Genomic DNA, 17,135 nt, shown 5'->3' with positions numbered 1-17,135 from the left:
AAGAGACGATGTCTGGATGGGAGCATATGTTGTTCTAGAACTTGGATATACCTTTCAGCATTGATGGTGCCTTTCCAGATGTGTAAGCTGCCCATGCCACACGCACTCATGCAACCCCATACCATCAGATATGCAAGCTTCTGAACTGAGCGCTGATAACAACTTGGGTTGTCCTTGTCCTCTTTAGTCCGGATGACATGGCGTCCCAGTTTTCCTAAAAGAAGAAAAAAAAAATTTAGATTCATCTGACCACAGAACAGTTTTCCACTTTGCCACAGTCCATTTTAAATGAGCCTTGGCCCAGAGAAAACGCCTGCGCTTCTAGATCATGTTTAGATATGGCTTCTTTTTTGATCTATAGAGTTTTAGCCGGCAACGGCGAATGGCACGGTGGATTGTGTTCACCGCCAATGTTTTCTGGAAGTATTCCTGAGCCCATGTTGTGATTTCCATTACAGTAGCATTCCTGCATGTGATGCAGTGCCGTCTAAGGGCCTGAAGATCACGGGCATCCAGAATGGTTTTCCGGCCTTGACCCTTACGCACAGAGATTGTTCCAGATTCTCTGAATCTTTAAATGATATTATGCACTGTAGATGATGATAACTTCAAACTCTTTGCAATTTTTCTCTGGAAACTCCTTTCTGATATTGCTCCACTTTTTTTCGCTGCAGCATTGGGTGAATTGGTGATCCTCTGCCCATCTTGACTTCTGAGAGACACTGCCACTCTGGGAGGCTCTTTTTATACCCAATCATGTTGCCAATTGAGCTAATAAGTTGCAAATTGGTCCTCCAGCTGTTCCTTATATGTACATTTAACTTTTCCGGCCTCTTATTGCTACCTGTCCCAACTTTTTTGGAATGTGTAGCTCTCATGAAATCCAAAATGAGCCAATATTTGGCATGACATTTCAAAATTTCTCACTTTCAACATTTGATATGTTATCTATATTCTATTGTGAATAAAATATAAGTTTATGAGATTTGTAAATTATTGCATTCCTTTTTTATTCACAATTTGTACAGTGTCCCAACTTTTTTGGAATCGGGTTTGTACTTGAACACACTAAATTAGTAGCTAAATATAGGCCTATATTCATCATGCATTCATCTCTTTTCTTTCTCCCTGTGTTTCTGAGTAGTCTCCTCCTCCCTCATCTCTTATTTTAAACACAGGAAATGTCTGTTTTAGACACAGACACAGAAAACAGTCGATAATGTGACAGTATGGGGTCCAGTGCATTGCTTCTCTGTGAGTATTTGATCTTATTCTATAATATCTTCTGTTTAGTTTTTCTCCTTTAGTGTATTGTTTTCATTTATCTGTGTGATAATGCATGTGAAAATGTTAGCCCTGTTTTTTTTTTGCTTGTTTTTGTTGTAATACTCTTTCTTCCTATTTCAAGTAGTTATTAGATGTCTTTGTGTCAATATGAGTTAGTTATGTTGCTGTATCTTTAAATAAACTTTCCATCAGAGGTTCAGAGAGCTTGAGAACAGCGATTGAACATTAAGGTTATAACTTTAATACAACTTTGTTTTCCTGCTCTTTAATTTGATGAACTTTTGCCTAAAAAGGTCACCCTGAGAAAAAAAAAAAAATATTTGGCATTTGGAACTTTATATATAATATGCATATTGCACGTATTGTGATAAGAAATAGCTCACAAATGTTTTAATACTAGTACAGTGTACTGAACATCACTGCTGATTGCTTAGAATAAATCGAAGATGCAGTTTGTCTTTGTTTCTGCAGACAGCATACATTTCCTCCATCAGTTTGATCGCACCATTGGCCGTTTACTTTTGTGTGTAAGGATGCTGAGGCGGCATAAGAATCCATGTGCAGTGTTTAATGATATCCACAGAAAACAAATCCAAAACAGCAGGCAAATAATCGTAAACGTGAAGCAGGCAGAGGTACAAACACAGTAAGGCAGTCCAATCCAGGCAACAGAACAGTGGGCAATCCAAAAGGCAGAAAACGGGTGAAACAGGCAATGATCATACACAAAAAGGCAAAACAATGGCAATGGGAAAACGCTCAGTAAGGCAGACAGGCTGGCAATACTTCGCGATGTACAAAGAACAAGGCCATGCTTAAATGTCCACCAAACAGGAAGTAACCAGTAAAGCAGAGGGAGCAGCATACAGTCAGTACTCGGGAGAGGGGTCCTTCTGCTGGCGTGGCGTTACAGAACACCCCCCCCCCCCCCCCCCCCCCCCTTTGTTCAGGTTGGTAGGGAGGATGTGGGCGACGTCGTCGATTGGCTTGAATCTCCTGATTCCTGACAGCTCTTTGTAGACGTACGTGAGCACTGTCCCACACCCTCTCGCTACGGCGAATCCAGTCATCGACTGCAGGTACAAGGGACGGTTCTCCAGACCACGGGAACATAGGGGGTTGGTATCCTAGCACACATTGGAACGGTGTAAGACCAGTGGATGAATGCCTCAATGAGTTCTGTGCATACTCTGCCCATGGTAGAAACTCTGACCACCGATGCTGTTCACGCCCACAGTATGACCTGAGGTATCTGCCGATCTCTTGGTTCAGTCTCTCCACTTGCCCGTTGGATTCCGGATGGTAGCCTGAAGTTAAACTGACATTAATATCAAGTTGTTTGCAGAATGCTTTCCATACCTGAGACGTGAACTGGGTTCCTCGATCAGAAACAATATCCTCGGGGATACCGTAAACCCTGAAGACGTGGTGGAACATCGCTTGAGCGGTTTCCATAGCTGTGGGAAGACCCTTTAAAGGAATGAGTCTGCAAGCTTTAGAGAAGCGGTCAATGATTACTAGGATCGTGGTAAACCCATTAGATGGGGGCAGGTCAGTGACAAAGTCTACTGAAAGGTGTGACCAAGGTCTTTGAGGTATGGGCAATGGTTGTAATAGACCAGATGGAAGTTCTTTGGGGGTTTTAGACTGTGCACACACTGAACATGACTTGACGTAATTTGTTATATCCTTAACCATAGATGGCCACCAGAAGGAATTTTGCGTGAGGTGTAGTGTTCGTGAGATACCTGGATGCCCAGAGCAAAGTGACGTGTGGACCCGTTACATGACTCGGAGTCGAAGCCTGGAAGGAACATAATGTTTGTTAGCAGGACAGCCTTGTGGTTTGGGTTCATTGCTATGTTCTCTTTGGATTTCATCCATCAGATCCCAAGTGATTGGTGCGATGATGATGGATGGTGGCAAGATGGATTCAGGTTGGTTCTCCGCCTGTGGGTGATCATGTCTCCTGGAGAGAGCGTCAGCTTTGCTGTTCTTACTACCAGGACGGTAGGTCACAGTGAACTGAAATCTGGTAAAGAACAAGGACCAACGAGCCTGGCGAGGATTTAATCTTTTTGCACTTTTTATGTATTCAAGGTTTTTGTGATCTGTGATTACATGGAAGGGGTGAGTGGAACCTTCCAACCAATGTCTCCATTCTTCGATGGCTGCCTTTATAGCTAGAAGCCCCTTGTTGCCAACATCGTAGTTTCGCTCAGCATCCGTGAGTTTTCTAGAAAAGTAAGCACAAGGGAAAAGCTTGCCTGGTTGTCCGTGGCGTTGGGAGAGCACTGCACCTATTCCGCAATCGGATGCGTCAACTTCCAGCACGAATGGTAAATTGGGATCGGGATGTTTTAGGATTGGTGCAGTCGTAAAGCTGTGCTTGAGGTTGGTGAATGCTTGTGTAGCGTGATCTGTCCATTTCAACTTTGACGGTTTACCTTTCAGTAGGGATGTTAGTGGTGCTGCTGTGATGCTGTAGTTGCGTATAAAGCGTCGGTAGAAATTGGCAAACCCCAGAAAGCGCTGGAGCTCCTTGACTGTAGTGGGTTGGGGCCATTCAGTGACTGCCGTGATCTTGGAGTTGTCCATTTCCACACCTTGATGGCTGACGTTGTACCCTAGGAAAGATGTTCATTGGACATGGAACTCACATTTTTCTGCCTTGACATAGAGTTGATTCTCTAACAGTTTGGTGAGTACAGTTCTGACATGACCCTTGTGTTCTTCCTCAGACTTGGAATAAATCAAGATATCGTCTATGTCAGCCACAACATATATGTTTAAAATGTCCTTGAAGATCTCGTTAATGAAGGACTGGAAGACCGCAGGTGCATTGGCTAGCCCATACGGCATGACCTGGTATTCATAGTGCCCCCTAGTGGTCAAAAATGCAGTCTTCCACTCGTTACCTTCCTTTATTCTAATGAGGTTATAAGCACTCCTAAGATCTAGCTTGGTGTATATTTTAGCTTCTCTGAGTTGTTCAAGTGCTGCAGGAACTAGTGGTAGAGGATAGCGAAACTTAACTGTGACATTGTTCAAACCTTGATAATCAATGCATGGACGAAGTCCTCCATCCTTCTTCTCGACGAAAAAGAGGCCTGCTGCTGCTGGGGAAGTGGATGGACAAATGAAACTGGAATTGAGAGCTTCCTCGATGTATTCTTCCATAACTTGACTTTCTGGATGTGACAGAGGATATACTTTACTTTTCGGTGGTATGGCATTTGGTAGGAGATCAATGGCACAGTCCCATGGACGATGAGGTGGCAGTTGAGTGGCTTTGGTTTTGCTGAAGACTTCCTGAAGTTCTTGATAGCATGATGGTATGGTGACTGGCTTACATTCTGGACTCTCTATGCTGGTGGTAAAACAAGACTTGGTAATGGTGTTACTCAGGCAATTAGAAAAACAGAATTGTGACCAATGTATGATCTCACCATGTTGCCAAGAGATGACTGGGTCGTGAACAGATAGCCATGGATATCTGAGGATGATTTCATGGCAGAGTCAAGGACGTAGAAGGTGATGGTTTCTTGGTGAAATAGTCCTACTTGCATTTTCATGGGCAGAGTTAGTTGAGTGATGCCATCTCCAATGGGTTTGTTGTTAACGGTGTTTACCCTGAGGGGAGGATCACAGTGTTGGACGGGAATGTTGAATGTTGTAATGAGGTCCTGATGAATTAGGTTTAATGCTGAGCCAGAGTCAATCAGCGCTGTGAATTCAAAGGAGTCATTTTCAGCAGTAATCGTGACAGTAGTAGTGAGAGATTTGGAGTTGGTAACTGAAATATTGTCAACACTTACTTGGCTGTTGTCAGCGTAGTTTCTCCGGGCTTTGAGTGGACAGACTGCGTTGCTGTGGCCTGCATTACCGCAGTAGAAACATAGATTCTGAATCAATCGTCTTGATCTCTTATCAGTAGATAATCTCGTGACCCCTAGCTGCATGGGCTCAGGACTGGCATGATCATTGGTGTGGCTTGAGTCGCAAATCTGTGTAGCTTGCGGGGTATGCATGGGTCTCGTTGACTTGCTTTGAGAGCGATGAGTACGCATGAGATTGTCAATCTTGATGGCTAACGTGACATACTCAGAAAAGGAGTGATCTTCACCCTTACATGCAAACTCTGCCTGTTACTCCATATTCAAACTGCGACGAAACAGGGCTTTGAGTGACACATCGTTCCAACCACTCTGAGCAGCAAGCGTTCTGAACTCAATAGCATATTCAGCGGCGGATCTGCGGCCTTAAGTTAGCTGCATTAAACGAGTGGAAACATCCTTGCCCCCTGCTGGGTATTCAAACACATCTCTAAGTTGTTTTATTAAGTATGAGTAGGATGTTTGGAACAAGCAATCAGTTTCCCAAACTGCAGCGGCCCACTCGATCGCTTTGCCCGTTAGCAATGACATGAGGAATGCACACTTCTTCTCTTCAGAATCAAAGTCACTTCCCTGATGCATGAAAAAGATTTCTACTTGGCGTATGAAACCTTTACATTGCTCAGCAGAACCATTAAACTTGTCAGGTAATGCAAAGCTTACCTTTCTAGGCATAGGCGGTGGTAGCGATCGCAAATACTGAGTGAGGTAGTCATTAGCCACTTGTGCTTTAGCCAGTTGATCACGGTACTCTTTGAGAACGTCGCTCTGATAAGCGAACGCGGCCTGTAGATTCGTAACATCTGCTGGATTCTTCGGTGGCGAAGTATTATGTAAAGACGCTGAGGCGGCATTAGAATCCATGTGCAGTGTTTAATGACATCCACAGCAAACAAATCCAAAACAGCAGGCAAATAATCGTAAACGTGAAGCAGGCAGAGGTACAAACACAGTAAGGCAGTCCAATCCAGGCAACAGAACAGTGGGCAATCCAAAAGGCAGAAAACGGGTGAAACAGGCAATGATCATACACAAAAAGGCAAAACAATGGCAATGGGAAACCGCTCGGTAAGGCAGACAGGCTGGCAATACTTCGCGATGTACAAAGAGCAAGGCCATGCTTAAATGTCCACCAAACAGGAAGTAACCAGTGAAGCAGAGGGAGCGGCATACAGTCAGTACTCGGGAGAGGGGTCCCTCTGCTGGCGTGGCGTTACATTGTGATATTAAAAAGTTCATTCAGGGCATCATATTTCCCCTCCTGACACATTCATCATTCAGCACCTCGATGAGCTTTGTTTGTACTTGATCCGACACATGTGGAAAATTCAATTTATTCTTCCATAATTTTGTGATTTCTTTGGAAATTTCCACTATTCTCTCCTTTCTTCCTTTGATTTCTGCTCCAAGAAACTGGTACTGTCCAATAATTTGTATTTGGAGTGGCATTCTGCACTTTTCGTCTAGTGAAGATTCTTCTAAATATAAATGTTGATTAATAACTTTATTATAAATTACTCAAAAGATATGTATTGAAGCAGCAGTGAATTTCAGAATACAACCCTTTAACTTAATTTGGAAACTGTTCTTTCAGAGAAAAAGCTTCAGTTAAATTCTTTATTGCATGATAAAGTGCAAAATAAAGACATTGATGGACCGACAAAATTATATTTTAATTTAGAATGAAAGACTAATCAAGAAATTGATGGTGGGTTTAAAAATGATGGTGTTGTTACTTAAGTTATGACTCTTGTGAAATAAAAATAATTGCTGTTGACTTTTATTCTGACTTATACACAGCCAATGTCACAGATCCTAAATGTAAAGATTAATTATTTTCATGTCTTAAGAGTTTGATGCCTGAGCAACAGGAGGTTATTAAGTCACCAATTACTTTTCAAGAAGTGACAAAATCTGTAAAAGATCTTTCATCAGAGAAGGCTCCTGGTCTATATGGTCTTCCATCTGAATTTTATAAACATTTCTGGCATGTTATTGGTGTCAGTGTTCTGTGTTTGTTTCCCTGTGTCACATGCTCTTTTGTTCGGTTCTCCCGCCACTAGTTTGTTCCCTCGGTTACCCTGATTGAGTTCTATTAGTCCCAGCTGTGTCTTGTTTATTAGCCTTGTTTGCCCCTTTGTCTGACCTGTATATATTCCCTGTGTTCTCCCTCAGTCTTTGTCGGTTGTTGTCATTATTTCGCGTCTCTGTTGTGCCATGTATGTTGATCTCCTGCGTACATTCATTAAAGTCTTTGTGACTGGAGCTCCATTGCCTGCGTGTGTTTCCCACAACCATGCTGTGTGACAACTGGAAAGGACTATTTTGAAATTCTTTTAAATTCAATACAGACTGGGTCTTTACCTAAGAGTTGTAATAGAGCAGTGTTGCCTTTGTTACCGAAGAAAGGTGATTTGTATTGTTTGAAGAATTGGCGACCTGTTGCTTTAGTGTATGGATTATAATTTTTTTTCAAAATGTATTGCTAGTAGATTAAATAATTATATGAGTGTATTAATCATGAAAGAAGCACAATCATATTGTGTAAAGGGGTGATGTATTAGGGAAAATTTATTTTTAATGAGACATATAATAGATTATGCAATGTATAATGATAACGATTTGGGATTAATATCTCTTGATCAAGAAAGAGTTTGACAGAGTTGACCACGCTTATTTGTTTGAGTTACTGAAGGCTTTTGGTTTTGGAGATGGTTTTATTTCATGGGTTAATGAAGCTGAATGTATGGTCAAAGTAGCTGGAAGTTTATTTGTTCTTATGAAAGTACAGAGGGGAATAAGACAAGGATGCCCTCTTTCAGGGCAACTTTATAGTCTTACAATTGAACCTCTACTGTGCACATTAAGAGAACAGTTGACTGGTTTGCATATTGATGGATCAAATATTTCAAATGATGTGAAATTATCCGCCTATGCTGATGATGTAACTGTAATAATCAGGAACAGTAATGCTATTAAAGTGGTTTTAGAAAATCTTAAATGTTATGGAAGAGCATCATCAGCAAAAATAAATTGGACAAAAAGCGAGGTCTTATGGTGTGGTTCAGAGAGGTCGAATGTTCCACAGCTACCTAATAATGTCTTATGGCAAAAAGATGGTTTTAAGTTCTTAGGAGTGTTTTTAGTTTCTGAGCCATACAAGAAAAAGAACTGGGAAGGACTATTGGAAAAGTGTGTCTCCGGTTATCTAACTGGAAATGGCTAATTCCTCAGCTGTCCTACAGGAGAAGGGTCTTAATAGTCAATAATCTTGTTGCTTCGACTTTGTGGCATATAATGACTGTGTTGGATGGACCCCCCTGCTGCTATCATTAAGGACATTCAGAAATGTCTTGTTGATTTGTTTTGGACAGGTCAGCATTGGTTGAGCCCTGCTGTACTTTACCTACCTCTTCATGAAGGGGGGCAAAGTCTAATTGATATAGCATGTAGGATTGCTGCTTTTAGACTACAAGCTGCCCAGAGACTTTTGTATGGGAAAGATGTCTGTTAGGCTGATGTGGCTTGTGGTCTTTTGAGGAGAGGAGGACCACAGGGACTAGACCGACAATTGTTTTTTAATGAATTTAAATGACGTGCCTTTAGTTGGAATAACTCCTTTTTATAAGACTGTTCTAAAATCATGGAATGTTTTGAGAATTGTTTGTGAACAAGGTAAGTGGATCATGGATTAAAGAGGAACCTCTTCTTTATAATCCTGCATTACCTATGAAAATTTTGAACTCTCATTCAATGCAGGCTGCTATGGTGAAAGCCATTCTTTGTGTATGTAGACTAATGTTATTTTTAATGTATTTTTTTCTCTCTCTTTTTTGAGTGTGTATGTGTATATTTATATATTTTGATTAATTGGCAATGTTATAATTGTTAAAATAAAGAGAGACTAAAAGTCAAAAAACTTTATGACAGGAAATCTTTTTATTTGAAAAATAGTCAAAAAGTTATAACCCTACTGAACACACAATCAGCTTTTCTAACACTTTTCATTCTCTCTGCTCTTCTTATAGAAAATGATTTGCAAAAAGTATTTGGTCACTTATTGTCATATGGACACAGTTTATCAAACCAAGTGGCATCAACCAACAAATGATGCTCGAGCTTTTCTCAGAACCAACTTCTCTTTTCTGAGACACTTTTCAGTTATTTTTAACCACTTAATCTTAACTTTATTTTTAGTGGTTGTATGAAGTCATTTCAGACGGGTGTCAAACAGAATAACCACAGGTTTCATGTTCCACCAATGCTTGACAGTCAGACTTTTGTCTTCATTTTAAACATATTTATTTGTATTTTGAAAAGCTAATAAACTTTATTTTGAGAAATGTCTTGTTTGAAAAGTGTTTGTGCTATATGTATTTAAGTGTTACTTGTTTTGATACATTGCAAATATATTGATTCATTTTTAAATGTGGTTTAAGATCATTTTCACACCTAGTTTTTTTTGAGCGCTCCAAGTGCTCTCGCCTCGGTTAGAAATAATTCATACGTCAACACAAATGTTTGAGCACACCAAGCAATCAACACCCACATTAAAATAATGTGTTCTGAATATGGTTTGTTTTTGTGTCATCTTAGGGGGAACTGAGATCATCTTTTGTGTTGACGTATGAATTATTTCTATCCAAGGAGAGAGCACTTGGAGCGCTCAAATAAACTAGGTGTGAAAATGATCGTAGTCCAGTCCACTACGTAAACTGAGTTATATAAAATATGGCACATCAATAGATCAGTAGTTACAAACTACTTTACAAGCAAAAAAAAAAAAAAAAAAAAGGAAGCAAACCAAAGAAGAGCGAAGGAGACAGAGTTACAGAGATTCACTGATTGATAACATTAGTTGATGAGAATAACATCATATGTTGAATGTTGTGAAGCTCAGTGGTTCAAACTGCTTCTGTTGTTGAGCATCAGTGAATCATCAGTGAATCGACTCTCGCATCAGTTCACGAGTCCTGTGACGTCATTGTGTGTGATGATGTTAAATGCTGGAGAATAAACCATCAGTTCTCACCTGGATGAGCATCAGAACAGAAAAACACTTTCAGTTCATGTAGAATAAACTCTAGACATGTTTCAGTGTGTGATTTACATTGTGTTGAATGAATGGAAATGCTTCATATCTTTGTTTCTTCTGCTTTTAGTGCTGATGTCCTTCATCCACTCTGGACTCAATCAATATGCTGAAGGTACTGTGCAGTACTACAGTAAAATTGATTTTTTTAAACTAATGTGAATTGTGTTATAGTTGTTTATTTGTCTTCATATCATGGATACATCAGGATCCCGCATTTGTCTCTTTGCTGATGTTTTATGTCCATGTTTTGCACATTTCACAGAATCATCTGACTGTAGTTCCTTATGCTGCAAAAACAGAAATCTGCTATTTATTCAATTAATCAAACAGTCTTGCAGTTGTAACATAGTTCAGTCAGACATTGATTTCAAAAGATCATAATCCACTGTATAAAACAGAAATGAGTTCTGCACAGTGAGAGTTGTTCAAGTCTCTGAGGTGCTGCAGTTGTAATGTTCACTGTAATCAATGACTGTGTCATTAAGATCTTGTGCACCAACTATGCTTAGCTTTATTCATTCATTATGGTTTGGTTTGAAGGGCTGGGAGAGATAAAGGCTTGAGAAAAGACACTAGAAGTTCCCAATTTCTTTTAAGATCTTTTAAAACATTCTGATTGTAAACAGCACCATCTACTGGTCAGAACAGGTAGAAAAATAATACAAAGGACATGTAGACTGGATAAATAATAGTTAATAGTGTTTTTTTCCTAGAAGTTTTGAGTTCATGACCGTGATCTTGATACTGCAGTGCTTTTCAATATTTACTTCTATGTTTATCAGTAAAACCTGTAGTGAAGGTGACGCCAGATCAGCGTGTGTTCAGAGGAGAGAGAGTCACTCTCACATGTGACTTAAGGGGAGGAGGAAACATTCAGTGGACATACAGATGGTTTACAGATGGAAACCCTTATTATACAACAACAACAGCAGAGTTCAGTTTCACAGCTGAAGTGTCTCACAGTGGTGAATACAGCTGTAGAAGAGAGAGATCAGACTCACAGACAAACATCAGTGCTGCTGTTACACTGACTGTATCAGGTGAGTGTTCATATTCAGATCTGTTTAATGATCACTTAAAATTAATATTTCAACACTTATCAACCACATCTGTTGTTATAAGGAACTGAAGAAATTCACTTTTAGTCATTATTCTGTCACTGCACATGTCTTATGTGTATTGCGTGATTTGTTGATGTTCTGGCTTATTATAAAATCATGTAAATTGTGACTTTTCAGTGTTATGGGATTTTTACATTAACATTTTTTATATTTACTTTAGTCACTGTCACTATGGATAATGGTTATAGACACTGCTGTGACGAGAATAGAAAAGGACTTGAGCGAGAGAGTTCAATACAGATGAGTTTTGTACTGAAGTCAGAGAGAATAACGTGACTCACATAATTGTTGTAGTCAAAACCACAAACTGAGACCAAGACCATGAATGTGTTCCCAGCTAACAAATTTTTCTTCTATAAGAAGGTTTATCAATCATTCTGTTTTGGTTTTGGAAATGTTCAAATGTCCAGTTTCCTTAATTTTGAATGTCATTTAAATGTTTGATGTTCCTGAAACATTATTTCAACTAACTCTTTTTTTTTATTAACAACTCAACATTCTTCACAGTAAAGTCCTCCTCAAAAACTTTACTAATTATTACAATGGAGAATGTTATAGTGATGTGATGCACAGCAAAATCCTCAGTGTTAAATTAATACTCTGTCTATTTGAGTCCAAGTGTGTTAAAGTAACTGAAGCAAATGCAGTTAATGAGATAATTAAGTGATTAAAGTTTGACTGTATTTCTGTTGTAAAATTACAGAATTTCTTACTGAGAATTCACAGAGGTTTAGATGTTGAAGCTTTCATTTAAATGTGTTTGCTTTAGTCGGGCTCTTGTTCCTTGTCTTCCAACAACTGCAATGTTTCAGAGAACATTAATGTATTGATAAAGATTGAGAAAGCAGTTCAACATATCTGCTTAAGTGACAGTAAAAAAAAAAAAAAAAAAACCCTGCATTAAAGTGGTGCATTGAGTTTAAGCATTAATGGATAGAAAAAAAATAAATTCAGCCATTGTGATAGAAAGATAACTGTAATGTAGCAGAGAAGATGAGATCTGTGTAAGATATTCAATAAATGCTGTAACATCTTTTAAATAAAAGCTGAGACAGTTAGACATCAACACTCATCATACAAACCTCAACAACGGTGGCAATCAAAAAAAATATTCAAATCTAAACAGTAAAAGCTGAGTAATTTATTCTCTCTCTTTCTTCCCATTTCTGAAAGGGAGGTAACTTATACTCAGGGTCAGTTTCTATGATATTTTCTATTTTTCTTCAGTAAACCCAGAGTTTCTTTCGGCCTCCTCCCTTTTTAAAGCATTGCCTAGGCAATGTTTAAATACTTCATTCATTCACGCTGCAAAAATGCTTTTCTTACTGAGTTTTTGTGTCTTATTTCAAGTATTATATATCTTAATTCAGTAATGTGTGTTGCCCCGAAGCACAACAGTTCTGCTGTGGATTTGTTTGAAACTTTTTCTTATGCTGAAATATCAAAAAACTTTTGTTTAAAATTGTGTCTAAAATGTAAGTCACTTAATTTTAACTTCTTGTTTATTCAACGTTTGTATTAAATCAATATCATGTTTGCAATCGTGCTCATATCCCTTACACAAAGAAAATATATTTCCCTATATATGATCAATATATTAAATGATTTAACGGTATATTTGAAAATATACAGAATAATATACTGTGTTAATATATTACAATATATTGAATAATACATAAGGAATTGCCATTTTTCATATATTGAAAAATGTAACAATATATTTACTAATATATCATAATGTATGTAATTTTATTTTCAGTAATACACTTCATAATATTTAGATGTATAAGTGATCAGATAGTACTGCATGTGTATAAATATATTGCAGATTTATTTACTCATGCAGTATAAACGCATACATAGAGAAATATATAATGTAACATATTTTTTATAATTATTTACATTATAAATGGTTCGTAATGTCAAGCTACTTAAAGGGGTGGTTCACTGTTTTTTTTCTAGGCTTGACTGCATTTATGGGGCGCAGTTTAACATGTCTTAATGCTTCGTTTTAAAAAAAAAAAAAAAACGCCATATTTTTCATTTATTTTACCTTTATTCTACCCTGCTTTTTCTCTTCTCCTAAAAACGCTCTGTTGAGTTTCTGGTTCTATGAAGCCCCTCCCTCAGAAATACGCAGTGGACTGAGATTGGTTAGCTAGCCCTGTGTATTGTGATTCGCTGTCCGGAATACGTTGTTGCGATCAACGCCATGCCTCTTACTATTACGGGCAAACTTCGCATGTGCTTTGGTCAAAGTCCAGTCTTTGCTTCGGTGGAAATGTAAATAATGGCGTCAATATTGCTGTATCGCTTTGAGCCCGAATCAGACCCAGATAGCAGTAATGATGAAGAGGGTCAAGCAGAACCTCTGCCAGCACGGCTTTTAATGCACGTTTATGAATGTTAAGTATTTTTGTTTGTATTTGTGTCAAAGTGGTTAGATATAATGTCACTTGTAAATGTTACTGCTGCCCCATAGTGTTCTGATTAAAGCTTTACTGTAGCTGAATACATGACTGAGTAGTAGCATTTTTGTAAAGTATTGTTTAATTTATAGCATGAACGAGCATGTGGGTAAACAACATAAAAGCCTTAATGAAACAATGCTGTACACTGATAACAGAAACACCAACAAAAGTTTGCTGGTGTGATTACATGTAAGTTTGTTGGTGTTTGTGGGCGAAGTATGAAATAGAATTTAGCTAACAGGCTAGCGAAGCCGCGTTGGTCTTTGTTTACGTCCCAGAAACTATATAACTTTATAAAAAAATAAAACATACTTACAGGTTGGGGCCCATAAACAGCAGCTTCTGCTTTTAAAGTGGGAACTGCTTCATCTTTCAGTAATAGCCTTTGTGTAAATCCAGCATTAAACTCATGTAGATTCTGGAAGCTGTCTTCTGTAAAATGTGCAGCACAGACAGCTAAATTAGCATTATAATTGTCAGGAACAGAATTAAAAAAAATATAAACATAGTTCCCGTAGTCCAGCATCCCTAGGAAGAAGACTTGCATGCATGCGACATGGCCTCGCCCACTTTTTTGAACATACCTCTTGAACATACAAGCTCTGAGACCCACGCTACAGTTCTCTCATCAGCTACAGGCTGAGGTAAGTGCTCCAAAGTTTGGGTTTCTTCACCCCTAACACACTCTTCCACACTCAGTGGTCCCTCTGCAACATCATCGGGAAAAGGCAGAAAGTTTACAGGCATGATCAAATTACGATGAACAATCTTCACTTGGCCCGTGGAAGAATTCTCTATTTTGAAAGTATTGGTTTCCGCATTTTTGTCAACTACAATGTACAGACTGTTCTCCCAGCGGTCGGACATTTTTCGTTTCCCCCGCTCTCCCTTATTTGCTAACAGAACCCTGTCTCCAACATCTACTGGAGCACCTTTAAGCTTTCTGTTATAAAGAGCAGTGTCTTTTCAGTTGTTTTCCAGCAGTCATCCTTGCAATTGTCACCGCTTGTTTGAGGTCTTTTAGTAAATTCCTGACATACACATCATAGTCGACAACATCATTGTCTCGCAAGACTGACCCAAACAGCACATCAACAGGGAGTCTTGGAGTCCTGCCAAACATTATTTGAAAAGGTGCATATCCAGTAGTTTCGTGGATTGTACAATTGTATGCAAATGTCAGTGATTTGAACATTCGGGGCCACCTTTGCTTTGCTGCAGGGGGCAGTGCACGAATCATGTTTCCGAGAGTCCTATTAAATCTTTCCACCCCCCCCCCCATTGCCCATTGGGTGATACGGAGTGGTGTGTGACTTTTTCACACCTGCAACAGACAACAGCTCGGAAATTAATGCACTTTCAAAACTTGCCCCTTGATCGGAGTGGATTCGTTTGGGGAAACCATATATACAAAAAAAGTTGTTCCATAACTGTTTGGCAACAGCTTTGGCTGACTGATTTGGGCAATGAAAAGCATGTGCCAACTTTGTAAAATGATCAGTGACAACAAGAACATCCACTGACTTATTCTTGCTGTCCTCTGCTGACCAAAAGTCAACACACACAAGCTCCAAGGGTTCAGATGTGACAATGTTTTTAAGAGGAGCTCTAGCCTCTGGCTCAGGAGATTTACCATACACACACCTCTTGCAACATTTGACATAATCTCTCACATCCTTCTCAAGTTTATGCCAAAAAAAACGTTGTCTCACCAGATACAATGTCCTTTGCTGGCCCTGATGACCAGCATCATCATGAACCCCCCTCAACACGGTCCCCACCAACAGTTTTGGGACAACATACTGGAATGTCTTTTTCTTTGACACTACATCCTTCGAACTCTGTAAAGTATCCCTGCTCTCATTACTAACTTATTCCAGGATCTGAGCAGCCTTACAACTTCCACTGGCTCCCGTTTACACTCACGACTAGACGGTTTCTTACCCCTCTCCACATAAGAAATCACTCTAGCCAAGATGCCGTCACTCTGCTGCTTTTCTGCCAACTCCTCGTGGGACAGGCCCTTCAGTTTTGGTTGATCTGTGGGTACAATATGGTTAATCAACTGTGGTAACAAAAGGTCAAAATGTGGGGTAACTACATTAGACCTCTTCGCCTCCATGACTGCAGACACTTCCATCACAGACCAAGAACCAGATGGCCCACTAACAGGTGTTTGTGAATTTACTGCCAGCATACCATGAGTAGGCTCAATAACAGACTCAGTGTCAGGCTCAAAAGGGTGTGCAGACCATCTGAAAACTTCCTGCACTTGTTCCCCCTGGACTGCCGATGCTTCCTTCAACAGTGAGTTATAAGGTACCCTAGTAAGGCGATGCAAGGCACTCTGCTTCACGAAAGGCTCTCTGCTAAGGGCATCTGCAACAACATTCCTTGAACCAGCTATGTATCGAATATCAAACTGATATGGAGCCAACTTGGCAACTCACCTATGCTCACAAGCATCCAGTTTCGGCTTTGTCAAAATATATGTCAATGGGTTGTTATCGGTCCATACTGTGAAGGGCCGACCCCTCAACCAGTGACTAAATTTGTCACAAACAGCCCACTTCAATGCATAAAATTCAAGCCAATGTGCTGGATATTTCGACTGGGTGAACGAAAGTGACTTACTGGCAAAGTAAACTGGCCTTGCAGTATCCCCATTCTCTGGCACTTGTGAAAGCACAGCACCCAGGCCACTACTGGAGGCATCCACTGAAACTAAAAATGGCCTGTTAAAATCCGGATGAGCCAACAAAACACAGTCAATTACGGTTTGCTTAAGACGACTAAATGCCTGCCTGCAATCATCAGTCCAATCCCCTGCAGAGAGTGATCTTTTCATCATGGCCTTCTTACCTTTTTTCCATTTCTGACCCTTAGGACCAGCAATCAACTGGAAAAGTGGCCTTGCAATTACTGAACACTGTTCTATAAATTGCTGGTAATATACAACCATCCCAAGAAAAGAACGTATCTTCTGTTGAGATGGGGCGCCAGTTTTCTCATCCATAAGGTCTGACTCAGTCATTTCAATAATTACCTTGATTTTATCAGGGTCTGAGGCCACACCCGCCTCGCTGACCACATGACCAAGGAACTTCACAGACCTTTGCATAAAATGACATTTCCGTGGAGCTAATTTCAAATTATGAGATTTCAGGCGCTCAAAGACCAACTCCAATCTCTTTAAACCCAACTCTTCATTCGGAGCAAAGACAAGCACATTGTCTAAATAGCAGAGAAGGCTCAGGAAATTTTG

The 17,135-nt window shown here is 39.6% G+C and overlaps 2 protein-coding genes across 4 annotated transcripts in view; both read left to right on the top strand.

Annotated features, from left to right (window-relative positions):
* LOC127515291 (titin-like) overlaps positions 1-17,135 on the top strand; it is a 438,556-nt gene that overhangs the window by 243,131 nt on the left and 178,290 nt on the right. The window lies entirely within an intron of this gene.
* LOC127515292 (Fc receptor-like protein 5) overlaps positions 10,198-17,135 on the top strand; it is a 487,356-nt gene continuing 480,418 nt past the window's right edge. Inside the window, exon 1 of the mRNA XM_051898789.1 lies at positions 10,198-10,390. Within this exon, the coding sequence (XP_051754749.1) occupies positions 10,273-10,390 (118 nt within the window). The 5' untranslated portion in view covers positions 10,198-10,272. The remainder of the gene's footprint in view (positions 10,391-17,135) is intronic.

The sequence above is a fragment of the Ctenopharyngodon idella genome, chromosome 7 (genome assembly GCF_019924925.1).
Source record: "Ctenopharyngodon idella isolate HZGC_01 chromosome 7, HZGC01, whole genome shotgun sequence".
Taxonomy (NCBI): Eukaryota; Metazoa; Chordata; class Actinopteri; order Cypriniformes; family Xenocyprididae; genus Ctenopharyngodon; species Ctenopharyngodon idella.
This window is presented reverse-complemented; position numbering and strand designations above follow the sequence as displayed.